At 46.4% G+C, this 24,243-nt stretch overlaps 2 protein-coding genes across 5 annotated transcripts in view; one reads left to right on the top strand and one right to left on the bottom strand.

Moving 5' to 3' along the window:
• Positions 1-3,564, bottom strand: part of FAM210A (family with sequence similarity 210 member A) — a 79,144-nt gene extending 75,580 nt beyond the window's left edge. Inside the window, exon 1 of one of the 3 annotated variants that reach the window (XM_040431861.1) lies at positions 3,457-3,564. The gene's annotated coding sequence lies outside the window, so the exon portion shown is untranslated. Of the gene's footprint in view, positions 1-3,082; positions 3,212-3,456 lie in introns of those variants that run through there. The other 2 variants (XM_040431859.1, XM_040431860.1) reach the window with 2 other exon arrangements.
• A 29-nt stretch (positions 3,565-3,593) lies between these two features.
• The window catches only part of RNMT (RNA guanine-7 methyltransferase), a 79,687-nt gene continuing 59,037 nt past the window's right edge, over positions 3,594-24,243 (top strand). Inside the window, exons 1-5 of one of the 2 annotated variants that reach the window (XM_040431858.1) lie at positions 3,594-3,718; positions 5,656-5,763; positions 7,866-7,994; positions 20,680-20,815; positions 23,822-23,947. In XM_040431858.1, coding sequence (XP_040287792.1) covers positions 7,920-7,994; positions 20,680-20,815; positions 23,822-23,947 — 337 coding nt within the window. In that variant the 5' untranslated portion in view covers positions 3,594-3,718; positions 5,656-5,763; positions 7,866-7,919. The remainder of the gene's footprint in view (positions 3,719-5,655; positions 5,764-7,865; positions 7,995-20,679; positions 20,816-23,821; positions 23,948-24,243) is intronic. The other variant, XM_040431856.1, reaches the window with a different exon arrangement.

A 24,243-nucleotide genomic window follows, 5' to 3' on the forward strand; every position in this document is an offset into this window, starting at 1 on the left:
CTATCACCTTTTCACTCACTGGTGATCACTCTATACACCCCGTACCCTCACTAAACCTCATTTTTACCCTTTTATTTACTAAAATAGACCATCAATAAATTACTATTTGTACCCTATATATGAGTGTGCCTGCTTATCTCTTACTATTTGTTACTTTATGCTTCTGACTGGGTGAGTCAGACCAAGCAGCCCTGCACCTCTACCATTTGCCTGAGCAGTAGAGCCGTCTACTCCACATTTTTACCTTGAATACTATTGTAAAAAAGCTCAAATTATAGACTCCTATAGCCGCGCCCTGGATACTGTCCCTTACTTATCGTACAGGATGACCTCATGGGGGCCAAAAGTGTAAAATAAAAAATAAAGAGAGTTTGGAAGGCTGAAAAAAGTTCAGCCTGTTATCCTGCAGGTTGATCCAGAAAATAGAAGATAAAATAATAATAAACGCTTCTAGCCCTGCCCCTGGTCACAACACCAAAAGGCGACATACTGGTCATTTACACAAATATTTTAGTTGCACACTGTGCTATTAACGAGAAAAATGAAAGAAAAAATGCGAAATGCTATTTTTTTTTCCTGGGCATAAAAATATAAACAATATAATACTAAAATAAAAATGACAAAAATAAAGCCCCGTATGTCACCGAAAATAGACCAAAAATTATTTATGTAACTGAACAGAAAAAAGTTACGGCTTTCACAGATGTAGGTACTTCGTTGGAGGCCCTGGTGGTCGGACCAAAATCAAAACCGATTGATCCGATATTTATCACCTATCTTGGGGCTAGATGATAAATACTTCCTGTGGGACAACCCCTTGAACGACTTAGACCAGACACCTGTACTGGAAGATGTATCAATGTGTGACCTTGTAGTGGCCGTCACACTGGTGTGTCACCCAGCTTTTCCACAAACGGATATACATGAAGATATCTTCACCAGTCCTTCAATGGGGCATTCCTACGGTGGGGGGTCAGTGGCAGGTGGTCTGTGACTGGCAGGAGCCCCTCTACTAGGCACATTGCCCCCGTGGCTTCTCTATAATAAGGTATACAGTAGTTAGTGGCGGCACAAGTGTGTGTGTGTGGGGGGGGGGGGTGGGGGGGTCAGTGCCAGGTGGTCTGTGACTGGCAGGAGCCCCTCTACTAGGCACAGTACCCCCGTGGCTTCTCTATAATAAGGTATACAGTAGTTAGTGGCGGCACAAGTGGGGTGGGTGTCAGTGCCAGGTGGTCTGTGACTGGCAGGAGCCCCTCCACTAGGCACATTGCCCCCGTGGCTTCTCTATAATAAGGTATACAGTAGTTAGTGGCGGCACAAGTGGGGTGGGTGTCAGTGCCAGGTGGTCTGTGACTGGCAGGAGCCCCTCCACTAGGCACATTGCCCCCATGGCTTCTCTATAATAAGGTATACAGTAGTTAGTGGCGGCACAAGTGGGGTGGGGGTCAGTGCCAGGTGGTCTATGACTGGCAGGAGTCCCTCCACTAGGCACATTGCCCCCATGGCTTCTCTATAATAAGGTATACAGTAGTTAGTGGCGGCACAAGTGGAGTGGGGGTCAGTGCCAGGTGGTCTGTGACTGGCAGGAGCCCCTCTACTAGGCACATTACCCCCATGGCTTCTCTATAATAAGGTGTACAGTAGTTAGTGGCGGCACAAGCGGGGTGGGGGTCAGTGCCAGGTGGTCTGTGACTGGCAGGAGCCCCTCTACTAGGCACAGTACCCCCGTGGCTTCTCTATAATAAGGTATACAGTAGTTAGTGGCGGCACAAGTGGGGTGGGTGTCAGTGCCAGGTGGTCTGTGACTGGCAGGAGCCCCTCCACTAGGCACATTGCCCCCGTGGCTTCTCTATAATAAGGTATACAGTAGTTAGTGGCGGCACAAGTGGGGTGGGTGTCAGTGCCAGGTGGTCTGTGACTGGCAGGAGCCCCTCCACTAGGCACATTGCCCCCGTGGCTTCTCTATAATAAGGTATACAGTAGTTAGTGGCGGCACAAGTGGGGTGGGTGTCAGTGCCAGGTGGTCTGTGACTGGCAGGAGCCCCTCCACTAGGCACATTGCCCCCGTGGCTTCTCTATAATAAGGTATACAGTAGTTAGTGGCGGCACAAGTGGGGTGGGGGTCAGTGCCAGGTGGTCTATGACTGGCAGGAGTCCCTCCACTAGGCACATTACCCCCATGGCTTCTCTATAATAAGGTGTACAGTAGTTAGTGGCGGCACAAGCGGGGTGGGGGTCAGTGCCAGGTGGTCTGTGACTGGCAGGAGCCCCTCCACTAGGCACATTGCCCCCGTGGCTTCTCTATAATAAGGTATACAGTAGTTAGTGGCGGCACAAGTGGGGTGGGTGTCAGTGCCAGGTGGTCTGTGACTGGCAGGAGCCCCTCCACTAGGCACATTGCCCCCGTGGCTTCTCTATAATAAGGTATACAGTAGTTAGTGGCGGCACAAGTGGGGTGGGTGTCAGTGCCAGGTGGTCTGTGACTGGCAGGAGCCCCTCCACTAGGCACATTACCCCCCATGGCTTCTCTATAATAAGGTATACAGTAGTTAGTGGCGGCACAAGTGGGGTGGGGGTCAGTGCCAGGTGGTCTGTGACTGCCAGGAGCCCCTCCACTAGGCACATTGCCCCCGTGGCTTCTCTATAATAAGGTATACAGTAGTTAGTGGCGGCACATCTGTACAGACGTGGAGCTGGGCGTGTGATGGAACATTAGGGCAATGACATACTTCGGAGTGGCGGCTCTCCATACAAGGCCAGGGCAATGTGACTCACTCCCTGACATATTGCAGATGATTTCCCTGAGCTTTCCTCCCCGCCTGCTTGTCCAGTACAAGTCACACTGAGGCAGAGGACTGGCCATCAGATTGGTCACTGTTCACACAATGAAGACGCAGGCTGCTACTGCAGCAGCCTCAGAGCCTGCTCACACAGATACATAATCCTACCCCCAGCACGCCATGAAAGTGCCAGGTGAATATACCCTTCAATGACCCCTGCCATGGTGACTGGGCAGACATGAGCTGCCACTACAGGCCCGCTGCCCACCCCCTGCACAGGGCACTGCCCAGGAGAACACTACCTGTACCTGCACCAACCACCGACTGCCTTGCTTTCATTCAGAGGCTGCAAATGACAAGGAAGTTTCCGCATGGGAACAAGCACCGTGCTCCGTCCAAACCCGCCGCCCACTCCAGGCACTGAGAGCCCAGAAGCGCATGCGCGATCAGCCAGCATCATGGGAAATGTAGTTTACAGCCATACAGAAAGACGCTGCGGTCTGTACCGTTATCAACCTGGGTATAAAATACTGTGGTCGTTTTATTAATCGGAAGCGAGTGAATAGAAATACTGTACATAGGGAACATTGTGCATTCTATAATGTGACTCCTCCCGCTCTGAATCCAACACTTCTAACTACAGTTCTAGTAGCAATAATACCACAAGAAAACGAACCCTCAAGCGTTAACGCAGCGTTTTTCTTCATCCAGAGCCTACTGTTCACACATCCCGCTGGAACTGAAACGCACGTCTGAGAGAACCCTTAGCAAGGTGTAATCCCTCCTCCCCGCCACACGTGGCGCTGTGACTCCCAGGCCGGCGCTGTTTTAGGACGTCAGTCTGTAGCAGTGGAGTTCCGGTTGTTGTAGCGCTGAGGTTGCCGCATTGTCTGCAGCGCAGTACTAGCCCTCAGCTGCGTCTCGTCTCTCCCAGGCAGGTAAGCAGAGGTTGGTGGCGGTGCTGCTTGTTCAGTGACTGCGCGCTCACAGTGAGAGTCAGAGCAGGATGTGTAGACGGGGCACACAGAGGAGCAGCATTGTGCCTGCGGTACCTGATGCTCCAAGACGCCAGTTCTGAACACCAGCCCTCACCCCATAGAGAGGGCAGTCAGTACCTGATGCGTTGTCCATGCGGTCAGCAGGTTTTGTAGGAAAAGAGTCAGTAAACCCATTTCTATCCCTGCAGGTTCAGTCTCAGGATTGCCGGCTATCTCTGTATACGTAGCCTTTAGAGCTCATGCCCACCAACCTGTGATCGCTGGCCTGTGTTGTGGGCCACCGTATACGGCCACCGGCCATGCGTGCACCATATCACAGAATTACTATTATTTATTATTCAAGCGCCATTCATTCCATAGCGCTGTACATATGATGAGGGGCGCACATACATAATACAGACAATTGCACTAATCATAAACAAGGCGAGTTACAAACTGGTACAGAAGGAGAGAGGGCCCTGCCCGTGAGGGCTTACAATCTACATGGTGCGGGTGAAGCTGGTCATGGCGGTATACAGGCAGCAGGGTCACTGGTTGTAGGCTTGTCTGAAGAGGTGGGTTTTCAGGTTTCTTTTGAAGGATTCCAGTGTAGGTGAGAGTCTGATATGTTGGGGTAGCGAGTTCCAGAGTATGGGGGATGCACGGGAGAAATCTTGGAGGCGATTGTGGGAAGAAGCGATAAGAGGAGAGAAGGAGGTCTTGTGAGGATCGGAGAGTGCGTGTGGGGATGTATCGGGAAAGTAGCTCAGAGATGTAGGGAGGGGACAGGTTATGGACGGCCTTGTATGTATTTGTTAGTACTTTGAAGTGAATTCACTGGGCAATGGGGAGCCAGTAAAGGGAGAGGCAGAGGAGTAATGGGGTGAGAGGTGGATTAGTCGGGCAGCGGAGTTGAGGATAGATTGGAGGGGTGCGAGATGGAAGGCCACAGAGAAGAGTGTTGCAGTAGTCTAGGCGGGAGATGATGAGGGCATGTACAAGCATTTTCGCAGATTCAAAGTTAAGGAAAGCACGGATGCGGGAGATGTTTTTGCGTTGGAGGCGGCAGGTGGTGGAAAGGGCTTGGATGTGCGGTCAGAAGGAGAGGGCTTGGTTGACCGGGGAGAGTGTGCAGCCATTGATCGTGATATAGGTCTGTTGATAGAATGATGCCCTAGTGATGAATGGAAGTGCTTAAGTTGGCAACTATCCTTCTATCTACATGCAGCGATCTCCTCTGCAGCATTGGGGGTGGGGGGGTGGGCGGTGCGGTGATCGCACTGCCCCATACTGTCTTGTTGCTGGCGGCAGATCGTTATTTAGACAGCACAATCTGCTGCCTGCAAACAATACGTTTTCAACAAGGCAAAAGATTTTGATTGCCCGATTGAGCTCGTTCATTGGGCAATCGGCGGCAGTATTACACTGCCAGATAATCACTAACGAGCGTTCATGTGAAGGCTCCTTAACAATTATCTGCCGAAAAGTCGGGCAGTGTAATACAGGCTTTAGAACAGCTAGTTGTGACTTGACTAGATCAACACCACTTCTAGTGAAGGTGTTCCATGGAGATAGTGACCACTAGGGAGCTGTCGGAGGAACTTAGTAGACTAGTAATAGTCAGCTTAGACATCCGCATGGTTGTTTCCATTACAAACCGCACGTGACGGACCTCGGCAGTGACAGTCCGCTATGACTTACAGTAGGGGCATCAGGTTCTGCTGTGGTGTCCATCTATTAGACTGAAAAGGCTACTTGCTGGGCATCCTTTTTCCGTCAGACTATGGAATCTGCCGCAGAGGCTCCTAAAGGATTTGATTCTTATGTCGTTTTAAATGTTGTTGGCTTCTATGCAAGTTTTTGTAATAAAATGTTTTTTTTTTATCCCCCCCATTCAGATAACAAGTATGGATTCCTGCAATTCATAAATTGTATGGACTGAAACAATAGGACTGCAGACAGAAAATTGAAGACGGATCTAAAAACAGAGCAGCAGCTCTCGGAATGTACGTCCTTGCGTCTTTCTTAAGGCCTCTTTACATGGCCCGATGGGCGTTGCTTGCTCGTCAGGGACGAAGAACATTTCATTTACATGTGATCTCCTCCACAGTATGTGGACAAGCGATCACTAATGCCATCACTCGTCCCCATGCAGAATCATTGTTTGCCGGCAGCAGATGGCTTGATCTGCTGCCCACAAACGATAATTAAGGTGTATGCGGGAACCCCCCTATTATCCGATGAACGAGTGTTTCACTCATTCATCGGGTAATTGGTAGGGGTGCACCGAAATGAAAATTCTGGTCCGAAACCGAAAATTCAGGATGCCCTTGACCGAAAACCGAAACCGAAACTGCCTTTTTGCCCAAATACTTTTAAAATACTTTTTTTTTTAATGATTGGCGCTGTTATGGAGAGGGGGATCTGTGGGTGGCTCTGTTATGGAGAGGGGGATCTGTGGGTGGCTCTGTTATGGAGAGGGGGATCTGTGGGTGGCGCTGTTATGGAGAGGGGGATCTGTGGGTGGCGCTGTTATGGAGAGGGGGATCTGTGGGTGGCGCTGTTATGGAGAGGGGGATCTGTGGGTGGCGCTGTTATGGAGAGGGGGATCTGTGGGTGGCGCTGTTATGGAGAGGGGGATCTGTGGGTGGCGCTGTTATGGAGAGGGGGATCTGTGGGTGGCGCTGTTATGGAGAGGGGGATCTGTGGGTGGCGCTGTTATGGAGAGGGGGATCTGTGGGTGGCGCTGTTATGGAGAGGGGGATCTGTGGGTGGCGCTGTTATGGAGAGGGGGATCTGTGGGTGGCGCTGTTATGGAGAGGGGGATCTGTGGGTGGCGCTGTTATGGAGAGGGGGATCTGTGGGTGGCGCTGTTATGGAGAGGGGGATCTGTGGGTGGCGCTGTTATGGGCAGGGGGATCTGTGGGTGGCGCTGTTATGGGCAGGGGGATCTGTGGGTGGCGCTGTTATGGGCAGGGGGATCTGTGGGTGGCGCTGTTATGGGCAGGGGGATCTGTGGGTGGCGCTGTTATGGGCAGGGGGATCTGTGGGTGGCGCTGTTATGGGCAGGGGGATCTGTGGGTGGCGCTGTTATGGGCATAACAGTGCACAGATCCCCCCTCCCCATAGCAGTGCCATAGACCGATCCCCCTACCCATAACAGCCCCGGCCCTGCTGCTCACAGCATCACTCACTGCATCTTTATTTTACCTTACAATCGTGACGCTGCAGTAAGAACTCTGCAGGCAGAGCGGAGGGCGCGTAACGTCACTTACTCACGTGACGCACCTGCTCCGCCCACTTTATGAATGAAGGAGGCGGAGCAGGCGCGTCACGTGAGTAAGTGACGTTACGCCGCCCTCCGCTCTGCCTGCAGAGTTCTTACTGGAGCGTCACGATTGTAAGGTAAAATAAAGATGCAGTAAACCGCCCGCCCGCAGATGGTGGGTGACAAATCCCACACCCCATATTTTCGGCCGATATGTAACAATATCGGCCGAAATGGATTAGGTACATTTTCGGCCGATATTTTCGGCTGCCGGAATTTCGGTGCACCCCTAGTAATTGGCGTTACGTTTACATCAAAGTGAGGCCAATTACAGTCCTGGATTTGTTGCAGATTGGTACAGTGTAAAAAAATATATAAAATCACAGAAAAAGGTGCCATTGTCTTAGTAAGGGTCCATTCACATGTCCGTGTGTGTTTTGCGGATCCGCAAAACACGGACATCAGCGATGTGCAGAACCGCAAAACGGATACGGTTGTGTGAATGGACCCTTAATCAAGTGGAAAGGGGAACATCCAGAGGCTGAAAACCTATTCCTAATAACTACAATTGTATCAGGTCTAAGCAATCGGGTCTCATGAAAACAGCCTTTGGTTATGTGCAGATAATGAACTTTCTGTTAGGACAATCCACCACTGAGTCCATGCAGAAATCTGAGGCTGACACTCGGATTTCTGTCAGTTCTTCTTTACTGGTGAGACAGATTTGATATCTGTGGACCTTGAACTATAGCGTGGATTCCCATTGAAAATGTATGGCTTTTCCTATCATGAACTCTGATGTGTTGATTTCATCTTCTTTACATTAGCCTTTACCTACAGGCTCTAATCCGGTTGTTGTCTGGTTCCAGCTCTCCGGGTCCTCAGTCACGTGATATGGAGGCGCCTAGTATAACAGTGTCTCCTCAGAAGAGGAAGTCTGATGCTTTAGATCCACCTGCAAAGAAAACTGTACGTATTTGCTTTGACTTTTAAGTATAATGTTTTATATTTCTTTTACTAATTTAAACCAGTGACATGGACCACAAGCACAATGGACATGAGGTGTTCATTGACTTCGATGAGTCTTCTGAGCATGTTCTGTGACTTGTGCAGGGAGGGGGAGCAGATAAGCTGTGACAATCGACTATTGTAACTTGTGACTCGTGGATTCTGTCATATATATATATACACACACATACAGACATACTATATCTAATATATATGTGTATATATTGTGAATGGTGGCAATTTGTTGATTCTGGTAGTTGTAATTTTGACTATTAACAATTTATATCGAGTCTGTGGTCGAGTCGGCAGTACGTTCCGCTTTATGCTGTGCTCGCATCTATGGAAAGCATTCTGATTCCACTTTTATACAAAAATACCAGCGCTCGCTCTATGCAATGGAACTCTTTTTTTTTTTTTTTTTTATCATCAGTGTAGATACATGCAAAGCGTTTTGGATCAGCCGCAAGCCTTTTTCAAATATACACACTTCCTCAATGAAATGAAACCACTTATACAGGGTGGCCCATGAAAAAGTAGCCGGCCTCCAGCGATAGTATGACAAGATGAAAGAGCATGTGTGTGTGTTTTTTTTTTTTTTTTTTTTTTTTTTTTTTTTAAATTACCTACAAGTCACTAAAGATGCTGAAAGTGGTCTCCGGTCACGTCTATGCATCTTTGGGTGTGTGGGATTATGTCGCCTGATACGGCTTGTGATGCTGCAGATAGTGTTTGTGATGTTTTCTTTGAGGTCATCCAGGGGATCTGGATTGTAAGTGGACACTTTCTGTTTTAAATTTCCCCACAGATAAAAATCTCATGTGGACAAGTCTGGGGAACGTTGCATACAGCCAGGTCCATAAATATTGGGACATCGACACAATTTTAACATTGCTGTCTCTATAAATCACCACAATGGATTTGAAATGAAACGAACAAGATGTGCTTTAACTGCAGACAGTCAGCTTTAATTTGAGGGTATTTACATCCAAATCAGGTGAACGGTGTAGGAATTACAACAGTTTGCATATGTGCCTCCCACTTGTTAAGGAACCAAAAGTAAGGGGACAATTGGCTTCTCAGCTGTTCCATAGCCAGGTGTGTGTTATTCCCTCATTATCCCAATTACAATGAGCAGATAAAAGATCCAGAGTTCATTTCAAGTGTGCTATTTGCATTTGGAATCTGTTGCTGTCAACTCTCAAGATGAGACCCAAAGAGCTGTCGCTATCAGTGAAGGAAGCCATCATTAGGCTGAAAAAAAAAAAAAAAAAAAAACCATCAGAGAGATAGCAAAAACATTAGGCGTGGCCAAAACAACTGTTTGGAACATTCTTAAAAAGAAGGAACACACTGGTGAGCTCAGCAACACCAAAAGACCCGGAAGACCACAGTAAACAACTGTGGTGGATGACTGAAGAAAACAACCTTCACAACAGTTTGCCAGATGAAGAACACTCTCCAGGAGGTAGGTGTATGTGTGTCAAAGTCAACAATCAATGGAAGACATCACCAGAGTGAATACAGAGGGTTCACCACAAGGTGTAAACCATTGGTGAGCCTCAAAAACAGGAAGGCCAGATTAGAGTTTGCCAAACGACATCTAAAGCCTTCACAGTTCTGGAACAACATCCTATGGACAGATGAGACCAAGATCAACTTGTAAACTTGTACCAGAGTGATGAGAAGAGTATGGAGAAGGAAAGGAACTGCTCATGATCCTAAGCATACCACCTCATCAGTGAAGCATGGTGGTGGTAGTGTCATGGCTTTGTCATGTATGGCTGCCAATGGAACTGGTTCTCTTGTATTTATTGATGATGTGACTGCTGACAAAAAGCAGCAGGATGAATTCTGAAGTGTTTCGGGCAATATTATCTGCTCATATTCAGCCAAATGCTTCAGAACTCATTGGACGGCGCTTCACAGTTCAGATGGACAATGACCCAAAGAGTTTAAGGGAAAGAAGTGGAATGTTATGTAATGTCCAAGTCAATCACCTGACCTGAATCCGATTGAGCATGCATTTCACTTGCTGAAGACAAAACTGAAGGGAAAATGCCCCAAGAACAAGCAGGAACTGAAGACAGTTGCAGTAGAGGCCTGGCAGAGCATCACCAGGGATGAAACCCAGCGTCTGGTGATGTCTATGCGTTCCAGACTTCAGGCTGTAATTGACTGCAAAGGATTTGCAACCAAGTATTAAAAAGTGAAAGTTTGATTTTATGATTAGTATTCTGTCCCATTACTTTTGGTTCCTTAACAAGTGGGAGGCACATATGAAAACTGTTGTAATTCCTACACCGTTCACCTGATTTGGATGTAAATACCCTCAAATTAAAGCTGACAGTCTGCAGTTAAAGCACATCTTGTTCGTTTCATTTCAAGTCCATTGTGGTGTATAGAGCCAAAAATGTTAGAATTGTCTGTCACAATATTTATGGACCTGACTGTACGTTTGCTAAAATATGTAATGGAGTATCCCGCCTCCCCATTATGGTGAAATGCCATCCCTGGATGAATAAAATGAGGACAACGATTAATCTCCTTTGGAGTACACTGAAATATGCATACCCACAGACAGTGGAATTTCAAATCTCACCTATGATTTTGTTAGAAAAGATCGGGTAAAATTAGAGACCAAGGTGGTGCAGGCAGATGTGGGACGTGAAAAGAGATTGTCACAACAGCGCTTTTTATCAACACCTAAGATGGGAACATTCCCATGTCTGCAATGCGTTCATTGTTCTAGTGTCATTAACCGCCTCCGGACCGCCTAACGCAGGATCGTGTTCCGGAGGCGTCAGCCCTGCGCACAGTCACGCATATATGCGTCATCTCGCGAGACGCGAGATTTCGCTCAAAGCCGGCCCACGCATGCGCATCGCGGGCCGGCAAAAGTTAAAGAAGTATTTTGTCACCAATGATCGTCGCTGGCAGGCTGGCGATTTTCAAAAAATCAAATCACAAGCCAGTTAACACATTATATTTGTAAATATGATGTGTTAAATGGCTTCTGTGCTCCTCTGCTGGTCCTTTTCGTCGGTTGGTTCCAGCAGAGGAGCAGACATCACTGTGAGTAGCACCAAACACTTCACTTAGCCCCAGATCACCTCCCATCACCCCAATTAACCCCTTGATCGCCCCTGTCAATCACCTAGTGAAAGGAAAAAAGTGATCAGTGTAAACTGTCACTTTTTTTTTTAACTGGTATTGACTGATAGTTTAGGTCCCTTGGTTAGGTAGTTGGCGTCGGTTAGCGCCCAGCCCACCGCACCGCAGTCACTGATTCGCTGATTAGCGTATCGCTAATCAGCATTTGTACTTTTATAGTATCTGTAAGTGATCAAAACTGATCAGTCAGATCTATAATTGTATTAGTGTCACCTTAGCTCGCCCTCTACCCAAAACGCAGTGTTTGCCCGATCAGGCCTGATCGGTCGCCCACACGTGCGTTCACCCACACCCGCCCCACCACAGTGACAAAAAAAAACATATTTTTTTGATCACTGCACAATCACTTTCCAAGCGCTGCGGCGATAAAAAAATCAGTTTTGATATTTTTTATCAACCGCAGCGGCCTCCGGTACTTCGCTAGCCTCCCCTTTGTAAGACAGGCTTGCTTTTTTTCTTGGGTAGTCTCAGGGAATACCCCTAAATTTAGTAGTCCAAATGTCAAACAGGGGGTATTCTTCTGAAGAGGCCTACAGGATTCTGACCCAGTCGGATGAGGAATGGGAACCCTCATCTGACGAATCTAGTGGGTCAGAATATGAACCTGTAGAAAGCAGTGGCAGTCTGACCCAAAGTTTGGACGAGGAGGTTGAGGTCCCTGATAGCACCAGGCGTACCCGGCCTGTGTCGCTAGACAACAGGTTGCGCAGGATCCGCTTCAAGAGCAGCAGAGTGGGGCTGGCGCTGTCGGATCACGTGGTGAGGCATACACCAGCAGCGCAGCCTTCCCTGGACCTAGTACCAGCACTGCCGTACAACATGGTGAAGTGGCGAGCACCAGAAGGGCAGTTGAAGCTGGTACGGTGGCACGTGCAATAGTTACCCCGTCGCAGCCACAGACAGGCCCGTAGAGTCCCTGAGGTGCTGGCAAATCCTGATTGCCAGTCCCCAACTTCAGCCGCACCATTAGTTCCCCCTTTCACCGCCCAGTCTGGAGTTCGGGTTGAGACAGCTCAGATCGGTTCGGCCCTGGGATTTTTTTGAGCTGTTCTTGACTGCGGAGCTCTTGGACTTAGTCGTGGCAGAAACAAATCGGTATGCCACTCAATTTATATCCGCCAACCCGGGAAGCTTTTATGCCCAGCCTTTCCGGTGGAAACCAGTCCAAGTTTCCGAAATTAAAATTTTTCTGGGCCTTCTCCTGAACATGGGTCTAACCAGAAAGCATGGATTGCGGTCATATTGGTCCACGAACCCGATTCATCACATGCCCATGTTCTCTGCTGCTATGTCCAGGGCACGATTTGAGGCCATCCTGCGTTTCCTGCACTTTAGCGACAACACCACCTCCCGTTCCTAGAGGCCACCCAGCTTTTGACCGGCTCCACAAAATTCGGCCCCTCATAGACCACTTCAACCAGAAATTTGCAGATTTGTATACCCCAGAGCAAAACATCTGCATAGACGAGTCCCTAATACATTTTACCGGGCGCCTTGGCTTCAAACAATACATCCCAAGCAAGCGCGTCCGGTATGGGGTCAAATTGTATAAGCTCTGTGAAAGGGCCACAGGCTATACCCACAAATTTCGGACCTATGAGGGAAAAGATCAGACCCTGGAGCCGGTCGGTTGCCCTGACTACCTGGGGAGCACTGGGAAGTCAGTCTGGGACTTGGTGTCACCCTTATTTGGCAAGGGGTACCATCTTTATGTGGACAATTTCTACACAAGTGTGCCCCTCTTCAGGCATTTGTTCCTAGAACAGATTGGCTGCTGTGGCACCGCGCGAACTAGTCGCGTGGGCTTCCCCCAACGGCTTGTTACCACCCGTCTTGCAAGGGGGGGAGAGGGCTGCCTTATGTAACCAAGAACTGCTCGCGGTGAAATGGAGAGACAAGCGTGACGTTTACATGCTCTCCTCCATTCACGCAGACACGACAATACAAATTGAGCGAGCAACCCGTGTCATTGAAAAGCCCTTCTGTGTCCACGACTATAATTTGCTCATGGGAGGGGTGGACTTCAATGACCAGATGTTGTCTCCGTATTTAGTTTCCCGACGCACCAGACGCTGGTATAAGAAGGTGTCTGTATATTTAATTCAATTGGCTGCATATAAAAGTTTTGTTCTCTACAGTAAGGCTATGAGAACACTATCCTTCCTCAAATTTCAGGAAGAGATCATCGAGAACCTCCTGTATCCAGAAGGTTCCGTGGCCCCATCCACCAGTGTAGTTAGCAGACTACACGAGCGACATTTCCCCAGTGTCGTTGCCGGTACCTCAACCCAACCATCACCCCGAAAAAGATGTTGTGTCTGTAGCAGGAGTGGAATAAGGCGTGACACCCGCTATTTCTGTCCTGACTGCCCTGACCACCCTGCCCTATGCTTTGGGGAGTGTTTCCGGAAGTACCACACACAGGTACACTTAGCATAGGGATTGCATCTCACAGGACAGGCACACAGGGCTATTAGGGCCCTTTTACTCACAGCTACTGCAAACCTCTCCTTTCACTTGGGATAAAGTGCATAATGTACTTCGCCACATCTTTGGGCGATTTGCGCTTTGCACATTGTCCCATGGGGAAGGAGAGGTTTGTCCTATAAAGGTAAAAAAAAAACACCCAGTAAGCAAAAAAGTTCAGTCATACACACCCCAGAATGGTATCAATGAAAAGTTCAGATTGACCCACAAAACATGAGCCCCCATACAGCTCCGTACACATAATTGCAAAAACGTTATAGGGGTCAAAATATGGCGACATAAAAATAAAACAAATTGTTTGTTTTTCCCCAATTTTTTTTTTTTTTCACTATCAAAACGTAAGACAAAAACCTATACATATAAGTTGTTGCCGGTTTCATACTGACCTGTAGAATAAAAGTAACTGGTCGGTTTTATCGAACGTCGTAAATAAAATAAAATAAAAAAAGTTGTGTGGAATAGCTTTTTTTCCCTCACCTCCATGACAGCACCTTACTTTACTTTAAAATTATCCTCCTCCTACCAGACAGGGACAGGAAGCTTCAAAAAGGGCCCACCTTCTTACCATCCTCAGTGTCTTCCTGTTCCTGCCAGGCGGAGAAGCAGGAGGAATCCCAGTGCCTCAGTTCAGGGGCCATAAAGAAGGGACGAAGCTGGAGCTGCATTTGCGGTTGCTGGGGGGTTTACTTTGGGCAAGTAAGCTCATGTGCCTGCCACGGTCTGTATTTTCCCCACATATGCGCCAGTAGAGGGGGCATATGGAGTTCCTCTGGATTCTATTGGCCACCCATTTAGAGAGAAAGAGGGTGTTCACGATACATAAAAAGAATGGAAAAACCCGGATAGGAAATTTTTTATTTTATTTTTTTGCCTAGAACCATTAAAAAGAGACTGCCTTTTTGATGAGGATTTAAATCTATTTTTGTATTGTCCTAAAATTGATGTTTCCCTTTCCAAATTGACGAAAGGTACATCATTTTCTCCAAACCCTTGGTTGATAAATGTTCTTTGTCAGGGTTACAGGATTCCTTTTCTCAGTGTTCCTCCCACAACTTTTGTGATCACTCCGTTCCAAAGCTCAGGTATTCATGGTATCCAAACCCAGCTGGAAAATGTGTTTTAATCATAAATCAAAAAAAATTAAACAAGTCAATAAAATACAAAAAGTTCAAAATGGAGTCGACCTAAAAGATGCATATTTCCATGCACCCATTCATCAGAATTCCCAACAATGCCGAATAGTGGTGTGGATTCCAGGTCAGTTAAAACACTTACTTCCAATTTCAAGCTCTTCCCTTCGGTATAACGACAGCGCCCAGACTCTTTACAAAAATTATGTTGGAGATAACGCCTCTGAGGAAAGAGAACGTCCAAATATACGGTATTTCTAGGACTATCTTTTAATAGTAGGCGATTTCCAAAACAGACCTCGAAAACAATCACCAGAGACAGATTCAGGGACCTGGGGTGGATTATAAATTGGGAGAAATCTCAGATTCTTCCCACACAAGATTGTGTTCCTGGACATACTTATAGATTTGGTCAATCAGATGTGTTTTCTGCCAGAGAACCAGATACAAAAGATTCAATCTCAAAAAAGAAGTTTCAGGTGGAAAAAAATCCCATACTATCCGTAAAACTATGGCCCTTATCGTATCCCTAACAGTGTGTATCCCAGCGGTAAATTGGGCCCAACTAAACTCTCCGACCCCTTCAGAGACACGTTTCAACATTGGGATTAAACTCAAGAATCATTAGACAAGCTGATTCTAATCCCAGATGATATCTTAATTTCCTAAAAATGGTGGGAAGTAAGACAGAATTTACAGACAGGAGTTCCTTGGGTTGTGAGGAATCGGTTAATTCTCACTACCAACGCCAGTCTATGGGTTTGGGGGGCTCATCTACTGAGTATGTCAGCCCAAGGGGAATGATCTCAGACCCAGAGGAGACAGTCATCAAATTACCAGGAGCTACGAGCATTTTAGGAAGCTGTCGTATTTCTCGGTGGAGTTGAGGGGTTCCAACCTACAGGTCAGATCAGACAACAAAACAGTTGTGGCATACATAAACCATCAGGGGGGATCAAAAAGCAAAATTTTACTACTCCCTAACCAGCAGGTTTTTCTTCTGGGTGGAAAAGAATGTCATCTGTCAGCAGTTTTTTTTTAAAAGGGACACAAAATACAAGGGTGGATTTTCTAGGTCACTAAAAATTGGATCCAGGAGAGTGGAGTCTAAAAAAGGAGATATTAACTCTCTTGTCCAGCGATAGGGTCCTCCACAAATAGATTTACTTGCAAACAAAAACAATGCAAAGTTACCAATTTACTTCTCCCTGGATCCAAGGGACAAAGCGTGCAGTAACAGAATTGCTCTCGCGATCCGGTGTAATTTTCATTTAGCTTAAGAAAATTAAGAGGACAGAGCGAATGTAATTCTGATCGTACCAAACTGACCGAGGAGGTCTTGGTATCTGCTTCTGTCAAAAATGACCAAGGAAAAACCCTGGGTTCTACCGTGGTCCCAGGACCTTTTTAACGCAAGGCCCGGTTTTCCATCCCAAAGCAGAAAGTTTACACCTGTCAGCCTGGATCCTGAGAGGTTAATTTTAAAATCTAAAGTCTTATCTGACTCTGTAGTCAACACCATGTTAGCCAGCAAGAAAAGAGTGACTAGTAGAATCTACCAGAAAGGCTACATGCACACAAACGTTGTTTGTTTCCGTGTCCGTTCCACCGTGTGCTGTCCGCATCAGTATGTCCGTTCCGTTGCCCCGCAAAAAAAAAAATAGTGCATGTCCTATTTTTTTCTAGTTTGCGGACAAGGATAGGCATTATTACAATGAATCCGCAAAAAAACAACGGATAACATACGGAACGTCATCAGTTTATTTTTTTTTTGCGAATCCGCAATTTGCGGACCGCAAAACCCATACTGTCTTGTGCATGTAGCCAAAATCTGGAACAAATTATTCTTGGTGCTCTGAGAATCCTTCAGTTAAAGTGGGCAACATTCCCTCAATTTTAGATTTTTTTTTTATTTTTTTTATTTTTACAAGAAGGATTTAACAAAGGGTTAAATCCCAGCACCCTCAGAGTGCAGATTTCGGACTTTGGATGAAAGGTTGGCCTCTAACCCATGGATCATACGATTCATGAAAGGTGCTGACAGACAGACCTAGAATAAGACCGCTAGTTGCTCCTTGGGATTTGAACTTGGTTGTTTCAGGGCTCACTAATCCCTCCCATTTGAACCTTTGGACGTAGCAAACATTAAATACTTGACGCTCAAGACTGTATTTCTTGTTGCAATTACTTCAGCTCGCAGAGTTAACTAAATACAAGCTTTTTCTGTTAGAGAACCCTTCTGAACTGTTAGAAATGACAGAATTATCTTGAGGTTTAATAACTCTTTCTTACCCAAGGTAGTCTCAGATTTTCACAGGATGGACGAAGTTATCCTTCCCTCATTTTGTGAAAACCCCAAGTCTGAAGCGGAAAAAGCTTTCCACAGTTTGGACGTCAAAAGATGTGTCTTGAAATATTTATCTGATATTAAGTCCTGGAGAAAATCCAATAACCTCTTTATTCAGTTTCAGTTGGCTATAGTTGGCCATTTGTGAAGCCTACAGAGTAATGGAGAAGGAACCTCCCTCGAATCTGAAAGCCCATTATGCCAGGGCAGTATCGACATCCTAGGCAGAAAAGGCATCTGCCTCGTTAGATAAAATATGTAAAGCTGCAACTTGGTCCAATCCCCATACTTTGATCAAACACTACAGGGTGGATATTGATGCTAAGATGGACCTCTCATACGGGAGAAAGTTTCAAGTGGTTGTCCCACCCTAAGTTATTTATCGGTTAGTTCTCAAGGTAAGGTGCTGTCATGGAGGTGAGGGGAAAAACGGAAAAACTGCTGCGATCTGCGGCAGTTAACCCCACAGTCCCCCGTATTAAAAACATTGGTGTGTCTCCCCCCCCCCCCCCCCCCTTCCACAGTATTAAAAACATTGGTGACAGTGGCCAGAGTCCCCTCACCTACTCTCATTGGTGGTACACTGGCAGCTTATGATCGGAGCCCCAACAGTGTAATCCATGGCAGCCAGGACGCTACTGAAGCCCTGGCTGCCATGGTCAGCTCCCTGCTGCCGTGAGCACAAAGCCCAGGGCAGCAGGAGAGTGAGATCCTATTCACCCTAATAGATCTCTATTAGAGTGAATAGGACAAGGGATTAAAAGATCCCAGGTTCTAGCCCCTAAGGGGGGAAATAGTTATTAAATAAACTGTAAAAAAACAAACAAACCAAAATATTAACTATAAATCACCCCCTATCCCAATTTTACATATAAAATATTACTTATCACCACGTCCGAAAAGTCCAAACTATTAAAATATAAAAAAATATCTCCTATGCGGCGAACGCCATAAAAGGAAAAAAAGAAAAGAAAAACTGTGCGATTCGCCCTTTTTAGTCACTTTGTACCCCCAAAAAATAGGATAGGACTGTTCAATTATGGGCCGGATGTTCCATAAAATGCTGAATGCACGCTGCTTTTTCTTTGGCGTTTAATTTTTTCCGCCTGGTATAGAGTAAGGCAATACTTTTTTTATGGTTTCGAAACTGAATCAAAATTTTATCAAAACAACCCTAGAAGGCAAGGAGGTGAGCACTTTCGAAGCCTCCTGTCCCCTGCCTGGTAGGAGGAGGATAATCTCAAAGTAAGGTGCCGTCATGGAGGCTTCGTGAGAAGGGAATTACCGGTAAGACTAATTCAGTGTTGTTTTTTTTTTTGCAATTTCACCCCATTTGGAATGGTTTTTCCCACTACATCATATGCAATATTAAATGGTGGCGTTGGAAAGTACAACTTGTCCAGTAAAAAAAACAAGCCCCCATATGGCTATGTGAACAAATATAAAAGTTATGGCTTTGGGAAGGCAGGGAGCGCAAAACGAAAACGCAAAAAAAAAACATCTGGTGCTCAGCACTCTCCAGTCCTCTCCGTTTGAGCCTTTGCAGCAGGTGTCACGTCGCTTCCTGTCCTACAAGGTGGCATTTTTGGTGGCATTAACTTCCATCTGTAGGGTGTCAGAACTAGCGGCTCTTGAAATATCTCGCTTTGCATGTAATGAGTCTATCTCGTATATTAGTTTCACCTTTTAAGGCCTCATGCACACGACCGTGCCGTTTTTTTACGGCCCATTCTAGAAATGCCTATTAATAGGACATGCTATTTATTTTTTATTTTTTTTATGGTGCAATGGATGCGGACAGCATACGGAGTGCTGTCTCCATCTTTTGCGGCCCCATTGAAGTGAATGCGGCTCGGATGCGGACCACAAAAACGGTTGTGTTCATGAGGCCTAAGTTGCATTACTGAAATAAATGAACTTTTGCACAATATTCTAACTTTTCGAGTTTCACCTGTGTGCTGGCAGCGTTCACCTTTCTCTGCTCTGAGAGCAGAGGAGGATGGAAGGAAGGGGGGGGGGGGGGGGGGGGTGGTGATAAATGCATACACAGCTCTTCCACATGGTACCCACTGTGTGCATACAGTTTTGCCACATGGTGCTGATGGCATACACAGCACTGCAAACACAGCTCTACTACATGGTGCTGACTGCAAACACAGCTCTACATGATGCCCATTACAAACAAAGCTTTGCAACAGCGCTGCCACATGGGGAGGTGTTGAATGCATACACAGCTCTACCACATGGTACCCAATGTGCGCATACTGCATACTGCACACACACAGCGCTGCCACACGCCGCTGACTGCACACACACTGCGCTGCCACTCACTGCGCGCGCACACACAGCGCTGCTACATTGGGGGGGGGGGGGTGATGAATGCATACACAGCTCTGCCACATGGTACCCACTGTGCACATTCAGCTCTGCTACATGGTGCAGAAAGTGAGCAATAGATCTGATTACAGGCTGTAGCATACTGTAAGACTCGCCATGTTGTGGATTGGGATGAAATCTTGCAAGTTACAGCAGCCTATATGTAAGTGGCTGATGGCTGTGCTGTGTAACAGGATGTGGGGGCGGGGCAACAGAGCTTGTGCTGGTGTATGTGAAAGCAACAGGAACACCCACAGAGCCTGATGAGACATCCGAACAGTGAGTGAATCTCATAGAAGAGCATTTCTTAGTGGATATGAAGCTGAGACCAGAAAACAAACGAGCAATTTTATTATGTGCTGCATTACGATAAGATATGGGGTTATAGATTTTTAGTGCACAAAGGTGTCCATAGCCTTTCAAAGGAATCTGTCACCAGTTTTATGCTGCCCTAACTCACTGGCCCCTTTACACTTCCAGATTAGCTTCCGAGGGTTCATATGAGCACTCGTTGGCAATAACCTTCCTGGTAAAAGCCCCTCCGATTACCATTGGTGGCGACACCTTAAACCGTCGTCTGCCGGCAGGCACAATTCAGTATAGGGGCAAACAATGACTCCTCCCCATACTGCATGTAATAGCAGTAGTCTCCTTCACTGAGGAGCCTTGTCAGGAAGGAATGCTTCCCTCCCGACAATCATCTGCTCAATTGAGAAGTGTAAAGGGGCCTTTTAGACCTAACGGCTCAAGTGCAAGCGATGAGTCCTGATTTCCATGAGGTCCCGGCTATTCAGCAGCAGGATTTCCTGAATATCAAGTCTCTTCAGCATGTGTTGGAGCGGTTCAATATAGGATTTTAGCAAAACTGGGACTAGTTTATGCCGCCCTTAGTGAGGACACCATGAAACTGGAGTCAGATTCCCTTTAAACTGGACAACCTTATTGCGCTAAGCAGCTGAACCATGTTGAAGAGGATAACACGGGTGGGTGGCATTCCTTGCACATACATGTGGAATGAGATGTTTTCCTTGACAGCAGACTTTAGTGTCTCCTTCATAATTCACAAGGCATGTGGTATAGAAATTGTATTGTGCTTTTGCCTTTGTTACCTTTTTTCTCTTCTTTTTATGGACAGTGTACATCAGAGGGTCACGGCTCGGCAGTTGCGGCACACTATAATGAGCTTCAGGAGTCTGGCCTGAAGGAACGGAGCCAGTCCCGAATCTTTTATCTAAGGAACTTCAATAACTGGATGAAAAGCGCTCTGATAGGTAGTACATTTGTGTACTTTATGTATGAATGTTTGAGACGTCAGACAGCCTTTTATTTTATTTTTTAAGTGTCAATAGTGTTTCCTAACAATGCTAAACGTTTGGGCACTCCATCTTGAGTGGAACGACAGTATGTAAAACAGCGTATCCATTTTGCTTATAGGCTAGAACATCACTTAACCAGATCAGACTGGGTGCCTGAACTAGCAAGGGTACCCTTACCTGGCAATCAGCAAGTTGGGTGCACTGGTTTGCTTACTGTGTGCATCTCCCTTCTTTTAAGAGGCCACTCTGAGTGTTGATGCACCCGCTAATTTACTGTAGTGCTTGTTAAAAGTTGTGTCTATTGTGTTTAAAAGGGACCTGTCATCCACTTTATGCTGTCCATACTTACGGCAGTATAAAGTAGAGACAGGTGAGTTGATTTCAACGGTCTGTTATTTACAAGTTAAAAGTAAGTGGTTGCCGAGAACTAACATCACAACCATTGCAGACTGGGCCTGGAAAAGAGTCCCGGCCACCTGAGAAGAGTCCTGGTTATTCATGAATTCCTGCTCTCCCGCCCACCTGCTGATGACTGACCGTCTTCTACCTAGTTTTCTCCCTTTCTCTCTAGGAGAGAACTGCCAATCATCAGCAGATGGGCGGAGAGAGCAGGAGATTATGGATAACCAGGACTCTTCTCAAGTAGATGTGACTCTTTTTTCAAAGCCTGGGCTGCAATGATTATGATGCTGGTTCTCCGCAACCCTCAGTGAGGTCAGCATAAAGTTGAAGACAGGTTCCCTTTTAAGTTTCTGTCAATAGTGGGATCAATTTAGCTTGGACCAACTGTCAGGAAAGGAAAGAGATTTGGTCTCTGCACACTGTCGGGGCTTTTCGTTGGAGGTACGTAGATGTCCGGATGACTTTTGACTTGTACCCCTGATGGAAGGCTCCAAGGTGCTAGTATACTGACACAGTGGATTGTGTCACCCACTGACATCCATTGAGATAAAAAAAAATATATATATATATATATATATATATATATATGAAAAATGGCGGCACTGGCTCCAATGAGAGAAGGCGGGTGCACGTCCCAAAGGGAATAGACAGGTTTCCCTGGTGGATATATTCAGAAAAATGAGCGGCACTCCAGAAATAAAAGCAGTGAACCCTTTATTCACACCAGTGGTGCAACGTTTCGGCTCTAGTCACGAGAAAGGCTTGAGAAAGGCTCGTGACTAGAGCCGAAACGTTGCACCACTGGTGTGAATAAAGGGTTCACTGCTTTTATTTCTGGAGTGCCGCTCATTTTTCTGAATATATATATATAAATTTTAGTTTCGCTCTGGTAGATGGGGTAAGCGGAGACAGAGGCAAAATACAAGTTCTTAACTCAAACTTCAGTGTTCATTCACACTTGCGGCAGTTGCATAAAACAACACGTAAATTTGCAATCTTTGGTGTTAATTCACGCACAATGGAAAGTTCATATTGCACAAGTCACCTTGTTGGCAATAGTCCACAGCAGGCTTCAGGGGGCCTGTTCCCCCTGCACATGGGTCTCAGCCCTCCAGTCCAGCACAAAACCTATTTAAGGACAGCCAGGTGCTGCCCAAACCCGGGCCGCCACTTAAACTCTGGTCCGGTATTTGACCTCACCTGGCTGGAAACCAGCCCAGCCGCACATGTTGGGACGAAAATACCTTCCTTCCCAGACAAAACCCCTCGCTGTTTTTTTTTTTTTGTTTTTTTTGTATACATTATTTCGCAGTGGTTGTCTGTATGGAAAAGTGCAGTGTGCTATGCTTTCTTATACAGTAGAAAAAAGGTATGCCGTTACTTACCACCTCAGAGACCAAAAAGCACCAACCTCTGGATACAATGGGGGAGATTTCTCAAAACTGGTGTAAAGTGTCTTAGTTACCCACAGCAACCAATCACATTCCACCTTTCATTTTCCAGAGAGTACAAATGCCTTGTAGGGCTCCATGGCATCCTTTTGAAGGAAAGTGCCTTTTTTCTATATGTAAAGTTAAGTGCACCGTGGGTGGACCTGAGTCACTTTGTGCACCCTTTCTCCTCCTTTTTCCTCTGCCAGCCCCTTTTTCCCTTCTTGATTGACAGGGCCAGGTTCCTGCATAGTTGTCTAGCCTGGCCCTGTTAATCAAGAATGAGATTGAGGGCTGGCAGAGGAAGAAGCAGGGGTGCTCACCCTCAGTGCACTTTACTGATCATTTGCATATGACTTAAAAGCTTTTTCTCCAGATTGAAGCAACAGATCGCAAAGTTAAAGTTCTCATTACATTCAGCTGAGCTAGCCCTACAAGGCACTGTACCTGGTTGAACTTACAGGTGACAATCCCTTTTAAAGAGGACCTTTCATGGGTCCGAACATTGTAAGATCACTATCTGGAAATGTAGAGCGACACCCAGGGATCTCACTGCACTTACGGTTATCCCTGGGTGCCTCTCCGTTCGCCTGCTGTGGCCCTGTTACCTTCTCCTGCGCAAACTACCCAGGCTGTGAGCTCTGCGCTGCGATTGGACAGCGCTACAGCCAGGGAGAAGGAACGCCCAGGGAGAAACAGGGCAGACTCCTCCCTGGTGAACCGATAATAGTAATCACCATACAGTGCGGGAGAAGGTAACGGGGCCACAGCGGGCTAACGGAGCGGCGACCAGGGGTAATAAGTGCAGTGAGATCACTGGGCGCTGCTCTACATGTCCAGATAGTTATCTTACAATGTTCGGACCCATGAAAGGTCCTCTAACGTCACCAGATTAGGTGATAAATGTTGTTAGATCAATGGAGGTCTGAGCACTGTTTATTGGAAGGAACAAGCCTCTAAGTAATGGGAAATACAGACAAAGCTGTGCTAGCTTGGACCTCCACTGCTGTAAAATCAATTTGTGTGAAAACCTCTTACCACAAGCTAGGTAAAGAAGAGACACTTGTCAGTGATTATTATTGAGAGGTTGTATGTATCCTTTTTTTTTTTTTTTTTTTTTTCCTTTTAGGTGAGTTTTTGGATCGAGTACGGCAGAAGAATCGTCGAAATATTACAGTACTTGATCTGGGATGTGGAAAAGGTGGAGATCTTCTAAAGTGGAAGAAAGGCAGAATAGATAAACTTGTTTGTACAGGTATGATCTGATGAAAGCATCTTTTACCTTCTCCAGTGATTACTTTGCTCAGCACTGTTCTATGTTGCTTTAGGTTTTTAACTATAGAGCCACCTGTGATGTCCTTCTGGAAATATTTTTGGGGTGCGTTCACACGACCATCTGTTTTGCATTCTGCAAACTGTAACATAGTAACAGTTTATAAGGCTGAAAAAAGACATCTGTCCATCCAGTTCAGCCTGTTATCCTTCAAGTTGATCCAGAGGAAGGCAAAAAAAAAAACTGGGGTAGAAGCCAATTTTTCCCCATTTAAGGGG

This window comes from Bufo bufo, chromosome 5 (assembly GCF_905171765.1).
Source record: "Bufo bufo chromosome 5, aBufBuf1.1, whole genome shotgun sequence".
In the NCBI taxonomy this organism is placed as follows: Eukaryota; Metazoa; Chordata; class Amphibia; order Anura; family Bufonidae; genus Bufo; species Bufo bufo.